General features: G+C 39.9%; 1 protein-coding gene across 1 annotated transcript in view; it reads left to right on the plus strand.

Annotated features, from left to right (window-relative positions):
• Positions 1–23,819, plus strand: part of hectd2 (HECT domain containing 2) — a 139,699-nt gene that overhangs the window by 39,206 nt on the left and 76,674 nt on the right. Inside the window, exon 3 of the mRNA XM_060841778.1 lies at positions 11,226–11,355. Within this exon, the coding sequence (XP_060697761.1) occupies positions 11,226–11,355 (130 nt within the window). The remainder of the gene's footprint in view (positions 1–11,225; positions 11,356–23,819) is intronic.

Consider the following 23,819-nt stretch of genomic DNA (forward strand, 5'->3'; position numbering starts at 1 on the left):
GCAGGTGACGTGCAGGAGAAAGTCTTGTCTGTGCATCCTCTGAGAGATCTGTGGCTTCTTTCCTCAAGGTGGAGGTGAAACTGATGTCTTGAGGGCTGGTCTCTCACATGCAGTGGTTGCCACTGATGCCTGTATAAGACAGAAGAGTGAATGAATTGCACAGTTGGAGTAGAGGCTTGAGCATGTTACAAACTCGTTCATACTAGTGGTAATGGAGCCACAGTACAGCTTGGTTGCTGAGCCTTGCTCATCCCCACGTGAGCAGTCATGGTCCTCTTCAGCAAGCCCAAGGATTTTCTCTTTGCTTGGGATGTGGAGACATGTGTCAGCCACCCTCCACTCATCTTGGTCATTTTGAGCCTTTACTGTATGCTGTGTTTTCTTATAGTGAGACAAAGGGAGGGATTGAGTGAGATTAAAGTAGCTGGTACAGCTTTAATTGTTGATGCAGATGGAGGAAGTTGGTCAGGTGTCCTGAGTGAGGGAGTAGAAAGACCAAAGGACAGGAAGGGCTCGTTGTTTGAGTAATGAGGTGGATGAGAGTGACTGGGTGAAGATGCTGCATGCAATAACAAGCGGTAGACCATTAGCCTTGTGAAAAGTCGGTATACTGGCAGAATCAGAGAAAGTTACTTGGGTTGAACTGAGAAATAAGAAATGGGTGATCACCTTATTGGGATTGTAATATATACTCCCTAATAGTCAGCAGGAAAATGAGAAACAAATTTGTAAGGAAATCTCAGTTATCTGTTAGAATAATAGGGTGGTTATGGTAGGGGATTTTATCTTAGACTGGGACTGCAATAGTGTTAAGGGTTTAGATGTCGAGGAATTTGTTAAGTGGGTACAGATGAGGTGCCGGAGGACTGGAGGTTGGCTAACATGGTGCCATTATTTAGCAAAGGTGGAAAGGACAAGCCAGGGAACTGTAGACCAGTGAGCCTGACATCGGTGGTGGGCAGGTTGTTGGAGGGAATCCTGAGGGATGGCATGTACATGTATTTGGAAAGGCAAGGACTGATTAGGGAGAGTCAGCATGGCTTTGTGTGTGGAAAATCATGTCTCACAAACTTGATTGAGTTTTTAAGGAAGTAACAAAGAGGACTGATGAGGACAGGGCGGTGGACGTGATCTATCTGGACTTCAGTAAGGCGTTCGACAAGGATGCCCATGGGAGACTGGTTAGCAAAGTTAGATCTCATGGAATGCAGGGAGAACTAGCCAGTTGGATACAGAACTGGCTCAAAGATAGAAGATAAAGGGTGGTGGTGGAGGGTCGTTTTTCAGACTGGAGACCTGTGACCAGTGGAGTACCATAAACATCAGTGCTGGGTCCACTACTTAGAGTCATAGATGCACAGCATGGAAACAGACCCATCGGTCCAACCCATCCATGCCAACCAGATATCCCAACCCAATCTAGTCCCACCTGCCAGCACCCGGCCCAGATCCCTCCAAACCCTTCCTATTCATATACCTGTCCAAATGCCTCTTAAATGTTGCAATTGTACCAGCCTCCACCACATCCTCTGGCAGCTCATTTCATACACATACCACCCTCTGCGTGAAAAAGTTGCCCCTTCGATCTCTTTTATATCTTTCCCCTCTCACCCTAAACCTATGCTCTCTAGTTCTGGACTCCTCCACCCCAGAGAAAAGACTTTACCTATTTATCCTATCCATGCCCCTCATAATTTTGTAAACCTCTATAAGGTCACCCCTCAGCCTTCGACGCTACAGGGAAAACAGCCCCAGCCTGTTCAGCCTCTCCCTGTAGCTCAGATCCTCCAATCCTGGCAACATCCTTGTAAATCTTTTCTGAACCCTTTCAAGTTTCACAACATCCTTCCGATAGGAAGGAGACCAGAATTGCACACAATATTCCAACAGTGGCCTAACCAATGTCCTGTACAGCCACAACATGACCTCCCAACTCCTGTACTCAGTACTCTGACCAGTAAAGGAAAGCAGACCAAATGCCGCCTTCACTATCCTATCTACCTGCAACTTCACTTTCAAGGAGCTATGAACCTGCACTCCAAGGTCTCTTTGTTCAGCAACACTCCCTAGAACCTTAACCATTAAGTGTATAAGTCCTGCTAAGATTTGCTTTCCCAAAATGCAGCACCTCGCATTTATCTGAATTAAACTCCATCTGCCACTTCTCAGCCCATTGGCCCATCTGGTCAGATACTTTTCGTCACTTGAGCATAGTTAGTAAGTTTGCAGATGACATCAAAATTGGAGGTGTAGTGGACAGTGAAGAAGGTTACCTCAGATTACAATGGGTCCTTGATCAGATGGGACAATGGGCTGAGAAGTGGCAGATGAAGTGCGAGATGCTGCATTTTGGGAAAGCAAATCTTAGCAGGAGTAATACACTTAATGGTAAGGTCCTGTCTTTGTTGCTGAACAAAGAGATCTTGGAGTGAAGGTTCATACCTCCGTGAAAGTAGAATTGCAGGTAGATAGGATAGTGAAGAAGGCGAGTAAAAAGTGAGGTCTGCAGATGCTGGAGATCAGAGCTGAAAATGTGTTGCTGGTTAAAGCACAGCAGGTTAGTGAAGAAGGCGTTTGGTATGCGTTCCTTTATTCATCAGAGTATTAAGTACAGGAGTTGGGAGGTCATGTTGCATCTGTCCAGGACATTGGTTAGGCCACTTTTGGAATATTATGTGAAATTCTGGTCTCCTTCCTATAGGAAAGATATAAAACTTGAAAGGGTTCAGAAAAGATTTACAAGGATATTGCCAGAGTCGGAGAATTTGAGCTATGGGGCAAGGCTGAACAGGCTGGGACTGTTTTCCCTGGAGCGTTTGAGGCTAAGGGGTGACCTAATAGAGGTTTATAAACTCATGAGAGGCATGGATAGGATACATGGACAAAGTCTTTTCTCTGGGGTGGGGGAGTCCAGAACTAGAGGGCATAGGTTTCGGGTGAGACGGGAAAGATATAAAAGAGACCTAAGGGGCAACTTTTTCATGCAGAGGGTGATGCATATATGGAATGAGCTGCCAGAGGAAGTGGTGGAGGCTGGTGCAATTGCAGCATTTAAAAGGCATCTGGATGGGCATATGAATAGGAAGGGTTTGGAGGAATATGGGCCAGATGCTGGCAGGTGGGACTGGATTGGGTTGGATATCTGGTCAGCATGGATGAGTTGGACGAAAGGGTCTGTTTCTGTGCTCTATATCTCTGAGTCTGAACGTGAGATATATAAAGACTTTATCATTGTACTTCCTGTATTTTTGATTGCAGACTAAAATGGAAAGGAAAAACAGGACTGTGGAAGGAACTGTGCTTGATTTAAAAGGAATAAGTTATTGTCACACATTATGTGTGGTCTTTACGGTGTTGCTTTGTTCGAGCAGCGGGGGAAAGCTGTTTGTAGACAGCTATCATTAAAGGGTTTACACAGAGTTGGATAAAAACAGACATTGCTGGAGAAACTCAGCAGGTCTGGCAGCACCTGTGGAGAGAAAGCACAGTTAACATTTTAAATAGTTGTGAAAAAGTCATTGGATTGAAAAGGTTTTTGTTTGGTTTCAGATCTTCAGCATTCACAGTTCTTTGTTTTCTATAGCATAAGATTTGGCTGGCAACAAGTAGCTGATTGGTTTGTACAATTATAACCTGTTGTGGATGCCACATGCCATCAGCCTGATGACCATGTTATTGGTTGATGAGTAGTTGAACAGCTTTTGTGGGTATAAACCATGCAATGAAAAATCTTCAGACTGTTGGAAGGGTGGGTGGAGTGAAACTTTTTCTCTGCAGTAAAATATCTGAAGCCTGAGGAAAACCAGTTAATTTGTCTCACTGGTTCCTAGATGTTGTCTTTAACTAGTAAATAAGAAACTTTGCAGTGAGTGTACTAATTGCTGCGTGGCCTATGGACAAATTGAGGGACCTGGAGAAAGAGAATTGAAAAACAGAAAGGCCAGGCAAGTCAAAAAGATAATCACAGCAAACCTTGTGGACTGTTGCTATTGAACTATAGTTCCCAGCTTGTTTTCCATCCATCCATAAAACCAAAGTTTTTGTTGTTTGTTTGTGTGTGTGTGTGTGTGTGTATTTTCAAAGAGTATTAGAGCTTTAATCAGTAAAGCTGTGTGTTGATAGTTTGTAATTTGGAATAAACAGCAGTTCTTGTCAAGTACAGGGACTTGGTTAGTGTTTTCTATTAACTTGATTCCAATGGATAGGTAAATTTGTGCGTGCTTCGATTAGTTCATTTAACTCTGAAAATATCAGGAATAATGGAGCTTGAGGATCAATACATTTTCCAAAGTGGGTCATAACAATTAGCCGAGAGAAAATGCTGTCATTAACCTTCTTGTGTCATTACTACGTGTTCTCTGGACCGTGGACCATACACTTTGGATCAGGATGGCATTGTCTAGTACTGTGGTTTCCTTTGGTTTGGGAAAGAGAATAGCTCTCCTCTCCACTACTCCATCAGTTAGGATGTCCAAGTCCCACCTGCAAGGTGTGTCAACATCCCTGTCTCAGCCATGCCTTTTGGGATTGTACAGCAAAACAGTAACCGTGGTTCTTGGCTAGCAGCATTTGAAATGATGTGTGACTGGGGTTTAAATATGGCTCTTACGATGTGAATGTTGGAATCAGCAACCACTTCTGCCTCTGCAGATTTTATGAAGGGGATTTGTATAATTGTATAGATGCTTAATTACTAAGTTGGGCAGCAGAGTATATGAAAAGTCACTGTCCATTAAACTTCTCAAAATTGACACTTAGCCAAAACTTGAAGAGCTTGAGCCCAACGAATTCTGCTCTAGCTTTTGGAGGGAGCAGATGTTTCTGGAGGGAGCTCCCTAAGGTGTTGATAATTACACTTGTTCAAATGTTGTTATATGTATAATATATAAACTTTCTTGTTATCTAAGAACAGTGCCTTTTCTGTAGAGACTCCATAGTGGTTTATCCTCCACCACTAATCACTAGGTAGACCCAAGGTAAAGAAGGATTTGTGGCAGTGAATTACCTCAAACAACCTTTACCCAGTACCATACCCATAGGGGTGGAGAATACTACAAGGATACCAGGAACGGTAATCTGGGAAAAAGCTTCAAGCTGGATGGATCCATGACGTGAATCACCAAGGGTATGAGTCCAGGAATTCTGACAGGAAATAAAGAGTGCCAGTCTCCTCGAGCACAGAATTATATTCCAGCTGTCAGAGATATATTGCCGCATGGAGAATATCCTGTCATCATCTAGGACCCTTTCATTCATATCAGAATGAACTTTGCAAGTAGTTCTACCGAGCATGCCTATGGGGAAGCCTGATCAAATTCTGGAACACTTCTGGAATTACCCCACCCACCCCTTATATCGGATCCTTAGTTGCTCATCATATGCTGAAAACACAGAAATGATGTGATTCAATTGTTAGGCTGTTCTTTTGTTTTCTGTAGTTTAAGATTCATTTGAAAAATAAATACAAGTGTGTCAAAACCTACCGAATAAAAGGTAAGCACCCTTTAAACATCCTATCTCTCAGCATGCACTGACATATGGAACACATATTTTTGTTTGTCTGTCTGAAAGTGAGGTATAGCTTTACTAATAAAATACTTCATCCAGTGTTGTCTTAGGGATATGAGAAGCTGGCAACATGAAGCACTTTAACTTGCGTCATCGTTGCTGTCTCTTTTGTGAACTGTTTGATAAGTATCCTTTGTAGCTGTAGCACAATTAGTTGATTTGGCTTCCAGAATCAGATTTAAAATGGGCTTTCTTGCAAATTTTCTCTCACTTATTTTGACTCTACAAACTGAGGAAATACTCAAATATGGGAATTAAGCCAATTCGAAAATATCAAAATTACTGCTGTCAATGATACATATTTCTTTTTATTTGTGGAATTAAGTTTTTCAGCAATAGCACTGCCAGAGAAATAAAGAAAATCTCTTTGAACTAACTTAACTTTCATTAATGCTCTTATGTAATGACACTGGGGGGAAATTAGCCTCAGGATTCCTGGGGTATTGCTACCACTGTAATCAACATCATCAATGTTATGAAGCCTAATTCAGGATGCAAAAATCATGGGAAATTCTGGCATATATAATTTTAACCCACAATTTATGCTATCTCTTTATTTCTTAAATTTTGTTTTGCCACTCTGCCTCTTCCTTCACTGAAACAATTTAACAGCTAATAACCATAGTCCCATTAAAATAAGTAGTGAATCAGATTCATGAATTAGAATGACTAAGACCACTTGGTGATTGTAGTAAGATGATGCTGGATTAATAGGGATCAAAGCAAGTCCCCATTAAGAGGCTGCATTGCTCCTTAAAACAGGGTCTTTATCAGTGTGATGTAAGCCCATATTTCTGAAAATTTTAATATTTTGCAAATCCTTACACTCATTTGCCTTTGCTGAATACTTTGATTGATAGAAGCTGTTTAATTCTTGAAACAATGTGGAATTGTTAATTTGTGATAAAAGTTGTTGTTTTGCATCATTTCTGGACACATTTTCTAATGTCAGTCAGAAATGAGGTACAGCAAGCTTCTTAAAATCTACAGCTCCCAGCCATAGCCTTGTGATACACTGAACATTCCACAAAAGTTTGTTTTTGTGGCAATATTTATTTGATATTTAATTCTGGGTTTTTTTGTCCTTGAATTTAATGGTAATTAGTGCTGCCAATACAAATTTGACCTTTGAAGATTCAGTCACACAATATAGATAGCAGTCTTCAAAATTTTATCTTGTTTATTTAATACCTTTACAACTGCTGTCTGACATAAAAGTTGCAAGGAGACTGAAATAACTCCACAGAAGCTGGTAACCCATCACCAAGTCACCCTTTATTTACACATGCGTAGTACGTGAAACTGGTCCAGCTTCCTCAGAACCAACTCTCAGAATGAACTGAACCTCTGACACCCTTTTTTTAAAAATATTTTATTAAACAAATCACAGTTTACAAAACAGTTAACATTAACAGCTGTATACAGAGAAACAGCAATTTTACAGTGGAGAATAATGGCAAAGCCAGGCCCCAATCTCTACCATTCAACCGGTTTTCAGGGAGATGAGGGCAAACCTCAAATCCCAGTTTCAATCGCCACAAAACTGTATCACTGACATTTGTGCATACAAGATGGTCCAATTACATAAAAAACAATGGATATAATACAGACCCCCAGCAACCCAGCAAGGACACCCCTGTTTATATCTGTTAGCCAGGGTTCCCTAATTGAATCAGTTTAATAGCCCCAATCAGGGAACTAATATCCTATGAGGTCCACCTGGCTGACCTTGTTACAATCACTACAGAGACTAGGTAGCAGTTGGTGTTTTGGTTGCAAATACACTAATTGGTCAGTGATTAGTCAATCAAGACTAATCACAATATAATAGTGGCATGGTATTGTTAGGTTCTTTTTCTTGAGATTCTTACACACTTGAAGCAACTGCAACACACCAACTTCTGTGAACAAGCAAAATGTATTAAACACAGTATAGTACAAGCTTTCTGGAGAAATCCTTTAACACACCTTGCAGTACTTGCGAAGTCATGTCAAGGGATCTCTCTTCGAACAAAGGAAACAGTTCTTCCTTGATACAAAATTTTTATATCATAGTCAATGATGCCCACAAGGCAACCCATAGTCACATGCCATTCATGACACAATGCAGTGACCACCTCATTTCCAGAAACAATATAATGTAAGCCATCCCTTTAATAGTCAAATTTGGTGTGAATCATGTTTAACTGCAGGGAGTAGTCAAAATTCCAACTGTCGTGTTCTTATAATACCTAGGAAATGGCTCTGAATGACAACGGATGGGAATGTAAATTCCTTACAATCTACCTGTAAGTTAGAGGCACGCCATCCTAGCCTCGGGACATCCAATTTCTTGCAGGTCAGCAGAGCAAATTATGCCTTTAAGTCTCAGTATCAATCCAGCCTGCCACAACATCTTCACAATAAGGATCTACTAGTATCCCTCAGTATTTTAAATGTATTTTCATGGTGATGTGTTTTAAATGTACATAGATGATGTTGTTGCTAGGGCTTTTATTGACCACTCTTAGATAGTGACAGGCACAAATATTAAGGAGGAAAAAGTGTATCTCTTTGGGACTTGTCTAAACAAAATCTGACCGTTTGATAATCCATTTGGTTAATGACTACAGAATGCTAATGTCAGACTTATACAAATCATGGTGAAAGATCAATAAAAGGTAGGCTGATACTTTCCTTCATGTATAAGACCTGTTGTATTTTATTAAGTTGTTGAGTCTAATTTACTTTCTGTAATTCTATCCTTTTTAAAATATAAGAGTAACAACATATTGCCAACATTGAGCTTTTGTTACTGAATTCAAATAAAATTGGAGTGCTTTCTGCAACTTATTGCAATATATTAAGAATGGAAAAGACAATGTGAAGGTGATATATACCATGAGCTGTAATAGTGACATAAGTAGTCACATGCAAGAGAATATGAGAAAAAGGATGGATGGTTCTGTACTAGTAAGAGATGTACTTATTATGAACAGTATTATGTACAGTTTGCTGAAACCTACCACGGTAAGATCATAGTATCGTAGAATCCCTAGAGAGTGGAAGCAGGCCATTCATCCAATTGGGTTCACACTGATCCTCTGAAGAGCATCACGCTCAGACCCAGTCCCCTACCCTATCTCTATAACCCAGCATTTTCCATGGCTAATCCACCTTGCCTGCACATCCCTGGGCACCATGGGCAATTTAGCATGCCAGTTCCCAAACCTGCACATCTTTGGACTGTGGGAGGAAGAGACAGCATCTGGACAAAGCCCACAGACAGTCGCCCAAGTCTGGAATTGCACTCGTGTCCCTGGTGTAAGGTAGCAGTGCTAATCACTGAGCCGCTGTGCCATCCCAAGTGACTCAGATATAAGTCACATGTAAAAGGAAACCAATACAGGCCACAAGCTTCTAAAAGAGACCAAGCCAATATGCAGAATAGAACTGTCTCATGACTATGCAATAGATTTTATAGTCACATTGCTGAAGTTACAAATGGGATATGGGCTAACACGCTTAGGTCACTGATAGCACTGCCAAGGAGGTCAAGAATCTATTCCTATTCCTAATCAGTCCTAGAGAATTGGCAATCGCAATGCAACATCTTTGCACTATTAGATTACTTACAGTGTGGAAACAGGCCCTTCGGCCCAACAAGTCCACACCGACCCACCGAAGCGCAACCCACCCATACTTTACATTTACCCCTTACCTAACACTACGAGCAATTTAGCATGGCCAATTCACCTGACCCTGAATTAGATATTATTTAGCCCATGTATACAGTTGCATTGTTTACTTTCTTTTCAAAATTAATCCTGCTGTAGTTCAAAATTTATAGTTTTATCCTTTTTTGTAGTCAAAAGTAATCAATTGCCTTCAGTGTATTGCCCCCTCCTCCCAGCCTCAGAACAGTTATTTTGGTTACTATCTTAGCTCTACCTACAGAGGGAGATGGAGCAAGGTTTATGAAATGCAAGTCTTAGGAAATTCTATGAATTGTTACTGTGTGATAAGATACCAAGAGCCAATACAGAACCATGGTAACCACACAGAAGAAGACAGTTTGGTCTGCCATTCCTTTATAGCTTTCTGGAAGAGCAACTTAGCTAGTCTTACTTGTTTTTCTCTTTGGTCCTGCACTTCATTTTCTCTTTAGATAGTTATCCAATTCCCTTTGGATATCCATAATTGAATCTGTCGCCATCACATTCAAAGTGATATCTTCTGCCAAGTGCTGGAACCTTTATCAAAGCCACTTTTAGATGTCCATAAATACTATAGCAGCCATATGAACTCATGAACTCTATTACTCTGGGCCATTGTGGGAGTATTAGATGCCCTAGTTGGAACTTAGTGCCACATTTGAAAGTTAATATTGTGCATTATTAAGAATAAAATTCTGCATTTATAATTACAGATTTAGTTTGCTTGTACGAAGACAATGTTTTACTGATTTTATACTTTTCACATATGTGCTTGAAGAAATTCTCATTTTATAACGTGTAAAATGTTTCACATGGCATAATGTTGTGTTCCTGCAAGTTACTAGACGATTTTATACACAATTTTATAAAATCATAATCATCACAAATTATTTACTGGTCATGGAATAATCTTGTGATAGCTATGTGAATGTATAAATTTCTGAAAGTATTTAAACATATTGGGAAATATGAATTTTGCAAAACATTGCAATATAAATTCATGTAAATCTCCATGTCTGTCAGAGTATGTGGATGTATATCAGTGGATACAAATGGAAGCTGATGATTATTTGTGTAATTTCATGAATAGCTCATCCAATTCCCCCCATCCTTCAAAACCTGCTGCTCAAGGTAACTATCTATTGCATGGTAGCACTGGCCCTGCTATCAACTCATTAAAAAAAACCCAAATCATTAGTTGAATACAATTAGTTCTTAACAAATCCACAATGCCTTTCCTAATGCAACCAATTCTTGTCTGAGTGGCTATTAATTTCTCCAGATTATTATCTTAAAAAGTTTTCTCACTGCTGTGTTAAACTGAATGTCTGGCCTAGAATTGGTGAGTTCACAATTCTTTTGATGAAGGACATAATATTTAAAGTTTCCCCAAACCTCTTGGGGCCACTCCTGTATCTCTCAGGAGGATTGGAAGATTACAGACAGTATTTCTGCAATTTTCATCCGTTAATTCCTCAGTACCTGTAAATGCATCCCATAGAATTCTGGTAATTTGTCAGTTTTAAATACAGCTTGACTCCCTTTTTCTAAATCAATTTTTAGCTCAGAGACATTTTCTGAATTTCTGTGAACCCTTAGTTTGGATTTTGGTTGTAATCTCACTTTCTGGCATCCATTATTTCCAATAACAGTTGTTAAAAGAAAGAGACACAGACAGCAGAACAAGTGTGATACAGTATATGGTTGTGATTAGTTTAATATTCTATTGGATTTTGTGCCACATTTCTTCACATTTTATGTATTAAACATTTTTTAGTTGCTTGTGTCTTCAGATGACCACCAGTGTATGTCCATTTATGATTCATATGGGGAGTAGCTTTATTTGTAACTTGGGTTTTAACGATTTGTGAGTGTTATCAATCACTAATGATTCCCTCATTGGTAATAATTATTACAGATTTTTAAAACTATTTTTAATCAGTACATCTTGTCTTATTGCAGGGAAGTGAAAGAGGATCCAAAGTCCAATTTCCAACTTTTAGCACCTTTATCTCTACCATCAACCAGAAGCAAGAAACCATTGCTGGCATCAGTTCTCCCTCAAAACCTGTCTTGCCTAATGCCAAACGTGGTAATTGAATTCATGTTCCAGAGTAATCTTGATTTCTTTTTGTTGTGAGGATGTATTCATATATGTTTTTATCAGTTTGACATCATTTTTGCAACAATGATGGACATGTGTTTATAATTGTTCAGAAACTTGCTGAGTGCAAGAGTCTCGTGGTTCTCAAAAGATTAGCCATAATCTAAGTGAATAGTTGATTAGGCTGACTGAGTTGAATGACCTGCTCCTATCCTTGTGTATGAGAAGTCGTGAAGAATTAGAATGGATATGACTGATTTTATCAGAGTACAGTACATTGATATTCCAGTCTATCTGAACTGCATGTATTTGACTCTATTTGTTAAGTAACGTTCTAATTACTCCAAGAATGAGATCCTAAGAATGCCTGAAAAATAGACTGGGAATTTATAATGAAGAAAGTGAGGAAGTGTTCACAAATGTTAAGATTTTTACAGTACTATTTAATTTCCCATGGTGTCAGACATGCTCAAGTCAGCATCAAAAGCAATGCTTGTGCAAAGTCAGGTTGAAGGCCAAAGGTAGTTGGCCCAAGGAATATAAATAGTAATTCATTTCCAATTTTGATGCACACATAGTGTATATATAGATTTTTATTCAATCTTCTTTATAATTAAGTAGAAAAATCTATCATAATTTATGTACTCGAAGTAAACAACTCAGAAGCATAAAGGTTTCTCTGCAAAACAGGCGAAGATAATATGAAGTATCACATTTGACTGAGAGGAACACAGGTGTGTAACATATTTCTAGTTAAAAATCGCACAATATCAAGTTACAGTCCAACAGGTTTATTTGGAGGCACTAGCTTTTGAAGTGCTGCTTCTTCATCATTCAACCACCTGATGAAGAAGCAGCGCTTTGAAAGCTAGTGCCTCCAAATAAACCTATTGGACTAAAAACTGGTGTTGTGTGATTTTTAGCTTTGCCGACCCCAGCCCAACACCGGCTCCTACAAATCATGACTTATTGCTAGGAAATTCTATATCCTTCAGTGATCTTTGGCAGCACGTCCAGTTCTTTTCCTTGCACTCAGTGAGTGAAGATGGTATTCACCCAAACGCATAGTCTTTTAAGAGGAAGAAGTGGAGAATTAGAATATGGTTAATGTAGCACCCCTGTTTAAGAAGGGAGGGAGGCAGAAGACACAAAACTGGTTAGGCCTGGTTAGCCTGAACTCAATTATTGATAAAATTTTAGAGTCCATTATTTAGGATGAGATTGTGAAGTACGTGGAAGTGCATGGTAAAGTATGGCTGAGTCAGCACTACTTTATCAAGGGGAGGTCATGCCTGACAAATCTATTATAATTCTTTTGAGGAGATGATGAGCACGTTAGACAAAGTGGATATGTTATATTTGGATTTCGAGAAGGCCTATTACCAAAGGAGGCCGCTAAATAAGATAAGAGCCCGTGGTGTTAGGGGCAAGGCATTGGCATAGTTAGAGGAGTGATTGACTGGCAAAAGACAGAGAGTGGGACAAAGGGGTCTTTTTCAGGACAGCAGCCAATGACGTGCAGAATTCTGCAGAGGTCAGTGTTAGGCTCACAACTCTTTGCATTATACATTTATGATCTGGATAAAGGAACTGAGGGCATTGTTGCTAAGATTGCAGATGACACAAAGATAGGTGGAGGGGCAGGCAATGTTGAGGATGTGGGGAGGCTGCAGAAGGACTTGGACAGGATAGGAAAGTGGGCAAAGAAGTGACAGGTGGAATACAGTGTGGGAAAGTATGAGGTTATGCACTTCGGTAGGGTGAACAAAGGCACAGACTATTTTCTAAATGGGTTAAAGGCTTTGGAAATCTGAAGCACAAAGGGATTTAGGAGTCCTAGTTCACGATTCTCTTAATATTAAGAGTTGAGTTGGCAGTCAGGAAGGTAAAATACTATTTTAGAATCATTTCAAGAATACAAGAACAGAAATGCAGTGCTGAGGCTGTATATGGCTTGGTCAGACCATATTTGGAATATTGTGAGCAGTTTTGGGCCCCATAACTAAGGAATGATGTGTTGGCATTGGAAGGGGTGCAGAGGAGATTTACAAGAATCAAGCCACGGACAAACAGCATGTTATATAAGGCGTGGTTTGTACTCAATGTAGTTTACAAGGATGAGGGAGCATCTGATTGCAACTTACAGATTACTAAGAGAACTGGATATGGTGAACATAGGAGAAGATATCTCCACTAGTGGGAGAGACTAGGACTCGTTCGTACAGATTCCAAGGGAAGAGACAATTCTTTAGAAGTGAGATGAGGAGGAACTTCTTCAGCTAGAGGATGGTTATTCTGTGGGACTCATTACTGCAGAAGGCTGTTAAGTGAGTCATTTGAGTGTCTTTAAGCCAGAGAAAGATAAGTTTTTGATTAATAAGTTCAAATATTATGAGGAGAAGGCAAGAGAGTGAGATTGAGAAACATATCGAACTTGATTGAATGAATGGTGGAGCAGACTTGTTGGGCCCAATGATCTTCTAATTCTGTTCTTGTGGCTTTATGGAGAACCTAGAGTTATAGAGATGTACAGCAAGGAAACAGACCCTTCGGTTCAACTCGTCCATGCCGACCAGCTATCCCAACCCAATCTAGTCCCACCTACCAGCACCTGGCCCATATCCCTCCAAACCCTTCGTATTCATATACCCATCCAAATGTCTTTTAAATGTTGTAATTGTACCAGCCTCCACCACTTCCTCTGGTAGCTCATTCCATACACGTACCACTCCGAGTGAAAATGTTGCCTCTTAAGTCTCTTTTATATCTTTCCCCTCTCACCCTAAATCTATGCCTTTTAGTTCTAGACTCCCCCATCCTTTGTGTAAGATTTTTATTAATTTAAAACATATTTTATTCATTGTCTATAAGTAAATAAAAGTACTAAACAGTTCCATAAGGACTTTTTAGAAAATGGTGTGGAATTGTGATGAAGCTTCAATAAGATGTAGAATGATACTACATAGTGAATGGGAAGTGATCAAGTCTATTGAAGGTGTAGATTGGGTGGTGCTGAATGTTTAGTGTAATTGCGGAGTCATGAGATGGAGTGTACTCATGATACAGAGTAATGGAAATGAGCTTAAACCATAGGATGTAGATGAATCAGCAAATGCACTCCTTTTTCCTGATCTCATTAGATCATTAATCTGTCTCTTACACTGCTTCCAAGACCTAGGCACAATGCTCCTGTTGCTTACCTCTTCAGCAGAATTGAAAATTGCTTTCTTGGATGGAGCAGCAGAAATTGTCCTAACTTTAATAAAGAGAAATATATTCTCCTGCTACCAGCAATAAATCCAATAATCCTTCACTGAATCTCGGTGCTACTCTTGCATTATCCTCCTACTCCTCCAATTTCTATTTACAGATTGTCCCATTAGCTAAGATCACATCACCCCTATGCAGCCTCAAGTCGTGAAACCTAATGATCAAAATTTATTATATCAAATCTTTCAAGCAGTAGAAATGACAAGAGAATTGCAGTTGCACTCATTGTTTTCATTATTCAGTATTGCTGCTCATTTTTTGTTAGATCTTCCAATTCCAGTTTGCTCACAAATGTATACAGCAGTGTCCCTCAGAGACTTGCATCGGAGCACAGTAAAACTGTAAAAAGACCAGACACACATCCCTTTTTTTAATGGCATTAGCTATAGTAAATTTAAAGATCCAGTCTTTGAATGTTTGTGAATGGGTAGGGTTAGTGAGGCAGGTCAATTTGGATGGGCTAGATCCTAGTCCGACTGGGTGGAGTATCAAATTGGGGGCGTATTCGGGGGGTTGGGAGAAGTAGTGAGAAATTCTGGTGTGGTGGTTGAAAGTGATTGAGGGATTGGATTATCTAGTTATAATTTTATAACTAACTATCCAGATAAATAATGTGGAACTGTTCTAAGTCTCTGACCTGTAATCAGAGTCAGAGCCTTAAAACAGTGTTGCAGTGCACATTTCAGCCTGGTCTCTGGCGAACCAGAGGGTTTAGTCCATTGTTTCAATTCACTTGCAGTCATAGATTCCATCCGAATGACTATATGTCCAGGTTTAACTTAGGAAATTTGAAATGCCCACATAGAATCTGTTTTCAATTTAATATTAGTGCAATTGCATTCTGAGGCTGCAGAGGATAAATGAGGTTATCATTAAACAATTAGTTTAGTGACAGAAACAAGTAAATTTTAATCTTCAATTTTATTTGTAACTTTTAAAGTTGAGATGGGCCTTAAATTAGGTGAATCTCTGGATACCCTTTAAACTATTCTGTATCAGCTGTGCTTGAAAACTAATTGAAACACAATGCACCTAAGCTTGCTTTCCTCCTTCACATTCTGAAATCTTTCTGAAATTCAGAGTATTTTTTTGTAACACTTTTGTAAGCAAGCTTTTTGAGATGCTGGAGAGGTTGATTCATTTAGCTGTCACAGTTAAGCATACTGTGTAGCTGGTGGATTAGTAAAGGGACCCAAAGTTTATTTATCTTGTATATATTTCATGCATGTGCAAACATTGTATATGTCCTCTCAGCTGTTTGTTGGTTGTTATTAGGAATTTAATGTACTATGACAATTCAGCATTGTTTAAAAAGAAGACCTTTTCTGCTCTTATCTTTGTCACACCTAGCTGGGGTATAGCACAGAAAATCATTTCACATTATTCCTGAAGCTGTTAAAAATGTTATCAAGTATAGCAAGTCACAATTTATCTGTCGGATAGTTCCATGCTAATAGAAACCACAGACAAGGTTTCTTTTCTTACCACTACTGATTATAAATAAATGTTTTTCAACTACAACTGAACAACGATGAACTGTCGGCATATAGCTTTACCAGTTTAAAACTCTAACCTCTATCTAATACCACCCTTTCCCGCATGCACATACACCCGTGTGTACACAAAAACATTGGTATTATAAGTGGAGCATTTAAAAAGAAACTGGGGGAAAAGGTTTAATGGCCCCAGTCCACAAGGTTTACTGAGAGTACCCTTTTCCTTACCGGGATGTTCTCTTCTTCAAATTCTCTTCCCCAGGTTCTTTTCACTTCTTTGTAAGAGACTCAGGCAATTATTACACTAACTGCAAAGTTTCTTAGTTAATGATTTAACTAAGAAGCATACAGCAACTTGTGAGGAAAAATAAACTGGCTTACTTCAGGCTTTACTAAAAGAAAAACATACCATGAGCCCTTTTAGTAGTATGAAAACTTCTGCCAGTATTGTTCACATCCACAAACTGTTCAGCTATACAAGTCAATCAGATAGTTGTTGTCAGGCTGGTGGCCTTTGACATCCACAACTGATCACAATTCTACAAATCAATCAATAATCTTTCTGGCTAAATCTTACTTTATATACACCCTTTGGTACTGCCTGCCTACAAAACGTCACCCCCACTGGTTAAGCAAATTAGCAGTGTAAACACAAATAAGCGTTTCAGTTTCTTTCTAAAAATAAATCGATTTCTTCTTCAAACCTTTGTTGTAAAACATGCCTTTTTCCTAATTCAGTTCACAATTTAAAAATACAGAAAAATTAAAAGAGACATTTTTATAAAGTTGCTAAATTGCTAACCATCCAAACTTCTCTGCCTAAATGTTATCAATAGTTTCAGACTGTCTGCTGAAAAGAATGTTGAAGAATAATTGAAGAGGTAACAATCTCACAACTGTAATTTATTAATTCTGATAATAGATATCTATTCTCACTGCATATTAAATAATGACCAGTAAGAATATATTATAAATTATTTCCAATATTGATTAGTCTGTGCGAATCATGTGATCTTACAGTCCCCATTTCAAAGTCATTCTAACAACTGATTCCACAGAACAAGAAATAGCCTATTTTTATAATTATTATAATTTGTAACTTTTTGTTTTCCTTACATTCTTTGTTTTTGACCTATAGGTTATTAATAGTGGTCTTCACTATTTTGAATTTGTTGAACAGGGCATTCTAAATCCTGCGAGCATGGTCATGCGTCAAGTCCCCAGCCTCTGTACTCTCTCCTCTGGATATGGTTGCATACAAAGTCTAGTATTCTTTCTCTGATCAAACGAAAGTTTTCACCTTGAGCCCATTTTGAGCTTTATGGATCTGGGATTAATTTCTGGTTTACTTTCTAGCTCAGCACAATCTCTGCTCCGCTCAGGTTTTTTTTGTTCCATTGTCTCCTGATATGTCTTTGAAATACAGAAATAGCTTTTTTTTAAAGCATTTTTTAAATTTTGCAGTGTTATTTTTACAACATTTATGTGAACATAAAGATCTTGACTATCATTCTCCCTGAGTCATATACATGATTAGCCCATGTTCAGCTTAGGATACATTAATATCATTCATCTGGTCACTAAGAATTGGTCCCTGTTCTTCAGACCAGAACAATTTGTTTGCATGAAATTGGAAAATTCCACCTCCAAATTCTGTTTTCCCTCAATTTAGTACTATGCGGGCACAATTGATCCTTTAGTTTTCAGAGGAAGATTTCTGGTGTCACAGAAATTGTGAATCTCAAATATTTCTTTAGCTCTTCGTGTGAGAGGGAAAAGAGTAAAGACTGTATTAAAAATTTACATGTTGCATAAATGGACAATAAGTACATAAAACCAAAGGAAAATGCACAACATACAGAAGCAGAAAAGGAAAACTATAGATAAATTTTGGTTGGAATTTTCCCCTCTTATTTAGTGGGAATGGCAAGCGAGATGACTTAACCAATTCAAAACTGATTCTTGCTGTTGAGAAAAGTACCTGACTTAATTCCTTGGATGATAAGTTCAGAAGCTTGCTGTTAGGTAGTGAGAAGTGTATTTCCATGTATTTTCATCTCACTCATGGCCCAATTCATCATATTAACATCACACTTCTAGTTTTCCTCTCTACAACCACGAAATCAACAGTGCAAAAAGAAGCTAGTAAAACTGGTAAAAGCGAGCAGGTACCTGGCACCTTGTCTCATCAGCATCCATTGCAGCTTATGGAATGTTTGTGCTGGCCATCTAATTTCTTCTAGGTACCTTCATGATTAATGGACACACACCATACATCTTAGTATTAGGAAATCACCAGACTCACAACATCGTACTTGGTCTTGTCCCAACTCAGCATCAGTTCAGGCATTTCAGGCATACACTTTGGAGCTAAGCAACAGTTAGGATTTACATGCTTCTAGCAAGTTGTTTAGCACTGAGGGACAGCTAGGCATCAGACGGATCTGCACAGAATTTTTACTGCTGTGTCTTTGCTTACTTTCGAGAACACAAGATCTTTAGTGCAACTTTTGAGGATGGCAGATCCCCCCTCCCCCGATATAACTATTTTAGAGCAGAAGGACCTGTGGCACTGAGGAGCACCAAAGAATAATTGTTTCAGTCAGAGAGGGGATGGACATGGCAAGTTGTGGCAACATAAGAGCTGCAGTATTTGTCAATAGCCAATTCAGCAAACAGAATGGATTGTGTTTGGAGGTAATAGTGATGTGTGAAAGTAAAAAGGGATGAGAGTTTTAGTGGGGTGAAGGTGGATTCCAATCAGTCAAGGGGCAGTGTCACACTCAAAGGGCTGGTCCACTTACAGTTCAGGGCGACAGTCCATGAGGTGCTTGGTATCACATGGTCTAGGAATCTGTACTGTTACAGTCTGTTACTGTTGGTCACAGTGAAGTGTTAGCATTCTGGGGATTAGAAAAGACTGTTCAGGATGGCTGTGAGAGATCAGTCTTGGGGGGTAGGGCCATATACAGGAGTTGGATCGCTAATAATCCAGGGCTTATTGAAGTAGTCTGTTACATCCTGGGGAAAGCAAGCAGGCGACATATGAGATGGGCTTCATTGTATCAGTTTGTGGAAAGAATGGTCACTGTGATGGGGGCAATTGCAGATAGTAAGGTAGGACTTTGTAGTGAATAGAATGGGACTAGAAGCTCTCAAAGGAGGGCTCAAGCAGGTCATTGTTACTTTGGCCTCTCCCCTTGTACTGTTGCAGACTTTGAGATCATGAGCAGGAGGAACTATGGTGGCAGCACATTTGGATTGTCCTGAGAAAAAGCTTCCAGGAGATCTACGTCTTCCTGTTTGGAAGTGGCACCTCAAGTGAGATTGATATTCCTTATCCTCCTTTCATCTCTTCATGGTCCACACCCATGGCTAAATTGATGGCGTGTGTATCTGGTGGCCATTAAATGTTAATGGACCTCTTTTCCAGTATAGTCATCACCATTGTCATGGAGGTAGCCAATCGCATGCTAGAGACAACACTGTAATGAAAATGTTGGTAGACTTGTCCATCTTTCATTCTATCTTACCGAACGCCTTTGGAACACCTGCCTGGTGTTTTTGCGCATGTCGTTGCAGATTGACCAAGCCTTTGATGACAAAGTACATGAACTCATTTTTTGCCTGGGCTAAGCAAATGTGTGGTCCCCATAGCTCCATATACCAGAGACCTCGACATTTCTACCGTGACCACCTGCAGACATATGTCAGTAACATGCAGACCAGATTGGGCATACAAATCTGATACAGTACCCACTGAAGTGGAAAGTGTCTGAGTTGGTAGAGGGTGCAAGTGAAAGCTTTACCACTGCAGCTTCTGAAGGTTGAATGGGCTTCTTCGTTAGAGCTGGATGGTGAAGCTGTGGTCTGGTACTGATCTCTTTAGTGTGAAGGTTTGCTGCGTGCTGCTAATGCCTACGTAAGAGAAGAGAAGTGCAATTATATGAAGAAGATAAATAAAAGGTTGTGCAAGTTATAGATGAGTTGGTTCTGATGGTAATGGGGACAGCAGCACAAGAGTGGAACTTACTGGGTTGATTGGTCGTTGCTGTCTCTATCAGCATAAGTGTTTTATCTTTCCTAGCTTGTATGACTAAGCTCCCAACGCACTGGCTTATCTTGGCCCTGTCAGCCTGGATATGGACCAGTGTTAGCTGCAATGAGACACAGGGAAGGATTGAGTTTGATGGAAGTGATTGTGTGAGCAGTTACTGATCATGCCTGAGCAGGAGAAGAATGAGGTACTCCCAGTGACTGAGCAGGAAAGACAGAGGGCAGGAAGAGTTACTAGTTGTAGAGGCTGTGATGACTGTGAGCCCTTGAGAGGACATGATGCATGCAATGTTGTGGGCTGTAGTCCATCACTCTTAGCGAGATGCAGTGATAGAATTAAGAGAGTGATGGTTCTGTAAGTGTGAGGTAGTGGGGAGAAGACAGTGCTACCAATCCACGTGGAGCGCAGATGTTTGTAGCACTTCTTACTGTCCATTTTGATGGTAAAGGTAGCACTGACCTGTGGAGCTATCTCCCCATCCCAGGCTGGCTAACATGGGTGCAGTGACCTCTTATTGGAGTCAGCTGGGAAAATGGCTAACCCCATCTGCTAATGCCTTTTTGAGAGCATTGTATCGGCAGTGTACAGCTTTGGCTATCATTGGAAAAGTTAATGGGTTTTACTACTGATGGTGCTCCAGTCATGATTGGATTTCAGAAGGGATTAGTTGCTCCTTTCAAGAAAGAGATGTGTCACTTCACTTGATCCAAGCTGATTGAATGCTGTTGCTTCAGTCATCAAGAAAATCATGTAGTGCCTGTAGCTTCATCATTGTGATGTTGAAAGTAGTAACAAGCATTAACTGTTTAAAGAGTTACTGAAAGATCTTGAATCATGATATGACTATTTAGCTTACTCTTGTGTACTGAGATGGCGGAGGCAGGGAGTATGCCGATGTCGTTTTGCGAACTGAAGAAAGGAGTGAACATTTTCATGGAAGAAAGGGAGTGTGGGGGGAAATTGTGGCTGAGCTGAGTGAGCACAAGTGGCTGTGTAACTTGGTATTCATGGTTGACATAGTACCATACCTATTTCAGCTCAATGTCAAGTTGCAAAAGTCTAAGCAACTTTTTGCAATAATTTGAAGTCAAATTAAAGCTGAGGCAAATGCAGCTGAAAAAGTGCATCTTCCTACCTTTTCCAGGATCAACAAACTACAACAACAGAGGAACATGCCACGCATATTTACTTCAGAAACTTTGTGCATAGATTCAAGACCTGAAAATGAAAGAATTGGAAATAAATATTTTTGCCACACAGTTCAATAGTGAAGCTGCCTGAATCTTCAATTTGAAGGCAGAGAACTGAAAAGTAACAGTGAACTAAAGGCTAAATCCAACAACCTGCCTCAGCTGGAATCCTGCAGACTCTGTGTAGCTGCTGCTGACTGTCCCAATTTGAGTGAACATGCACTGAGAGTTGCATCATTGTTTGGTCTAACAGGGAAGGCAGATGAACTCAGGGCATGGTTAGGAACATGGGACTTGGATATCATAGCAATTACAGAAACGTGGCTCAGGATTGACAGAACTGGCAGCTTAATGTTCCAGGATTCAAATGCTACAGGAAGAATAGAAAGGGAGACAAGAGAGGAGAGGGAATGGTGTTTTGATAAGGGATAGCAATACAGCTGCACTGGTGGGGGGAGGTGATATTCCCAGAAATACATCCAGGGGAAGTTATTTAGGTGGAACAGAGAAATAAGAAAGGGATAATCACCTTATTGGGATTGTAATATAGACCCCCTAATAGTCAGAGGGAAATTGAAAAACAAATTTGTAAGGAGATCTCAGCTATCTGTAAGAATAATAGGGTGGTTGTGGTAGGGGATTTTAACTTTCCAAACATAGACTGGGACTGCTATAAAATTAGGGGTTTAGATGCAGAGGAATTTAAGTGTGCACAAGAAAATTTTATGATTCAGTATGTGGATGTACCTACTAGAGAAGATGCAAAACTTGACCTACTGTTGGGAAATAAGGTGGGAGAGGTGACTGAGTTGTCAGTGGAGGAGCACTTTGGGGGCCAGCAACCATAATCCTATTAGATTTAAAACTGTGATGCAAAAGGATAGACCAGATCTAAAAGTTGAAATTCTAAATTGGAGAAAGGCCAATTTTGACGGTATTAGAGCTGATTGGGACCAGCTTTTTGCAGGCAAAAGGACGGCTGGAAAATAGGAAGCCTTCAGAAATGAGATAACGAGAGTCCAGAGACAATATATTCCTGTTAGGGTGAAAGGAAAGGCTGGTAGGTACAGGGAATGCTGCATGACTAAGAAGTTGAGGTTATGGTTAAGAAAAAGAAGGAAGTATTTGTCAGGTATAGACAGGATAGACCGAGTGATTCCTTAGAAAAGGCAGTAGGAGTATACTTAAGAGAGAAATCAGGAGGGCAAAAAGGGGACATGAGATAGTTTTGGCAAATAGAATTAAGGAGAATTCAAAGGGTTTTTACAAATATATTAAGGACAAAAGGGTAACTAGGGAGAGAATAGGGCCCCTCAAAGATCAGCAAGGCGGCCTTTGTGTTGAGCCACAGAAAATGAGGGAAGATGCTAAACGAGTATTTTACATCAGTATTTACTGTGGAAAAGAACATGAAGGTATGGAATATAGGGAAATAGATGGTGACATCCTGAAAAATGCCCATATTACAGAGGAGGAAGTGCTGGATATCTTGAAATACATAGTGATAAATCCCCAGCACCTGATCAGGTGTACTCTAGAACTCTGTGGGAAGCTAGGGAAGTGATTGCTGAGCCTTTTGCTGAGATATTTGTGCCATTGATGGTCACAGGTGAGGTGCTGGAAGACTGGAGGTTGACTAACATGGTGCCACTGTTTAAGAAAGTTGGTAAGGACAAGTCAGGGAACTATAGACCAGTGAGCCTGATTTCAGTGATGGGCAAGTTGTTGGAGGGAATCCTGAGGGACAGGATGTACATGTATTTGGGAAGGCAAGGACTGATTAGGGATAGTCAACATGGCTTTGTGTGTGGGAAATCATGTCGCACAAACTTGATTGAGTTTTTTGAAGAAGTAACAAAGAGGATTTATGAGGGCAGAGCGGTAGATGGTAGACCTATATGGATTTCAGTAAGGTATTCGACAAGGTTCTCCATTGGAGACTGATTAGCAAGGTTAGATCTCGTGGAATACAGGGAGAACTAGCCATTTGGATGTAGAACTGGCTCAAAGATAGAAGATAGAGGGTGGTGGTGGAGGGTTGTTTTTCAGACTGGAGGCCTGTGACCAGTGGAGTGCCAGAAGGATCAGTGCCGGGTCCACTACTTTTCGTCATTTATATCAATGATTTGAATGTGAGCATAAGAGCTATAGTTAGTAAGTTTGCAGATGACCTGAAAATTGGAGGTGGAGTGGACAGTGAAGAAGATTACATCAGATTACAATGGGATCTTGATCAGATGGGACAATGGGCTGAGAAGTCGCAGATGGAGTTTAATTCAGATAAATGTGAGGTGCTGCATTTTGGGAAAGCAAATTTTAGCAGGACTTGTATACTGAATGGTGAGGTATGAGGGAGTGTTGCTGAACAAAGAGACCTTGGAGTGCAGGTTCATAGCTCCTTGAAAGTGGAGTCGCACATAGATAGGATAGTGAAGAAGG

Source organism: Hemiscyllium ocellatum, chromosome 22 (genome assembly GCF_020745735.1).
Source record: "Hemiscyllium ocellatum isolate sHemOce1 chromosome 22, sHemOce1.pat.X.cur, whole genome shotgun sequence".
NCBI lineage: Eukaryota > Metazoa > Chordata > Chondrichthyes > Orectolobiformes > Hemiscylliidae > Hemiscyllium > Hemiscyllium ocellatum.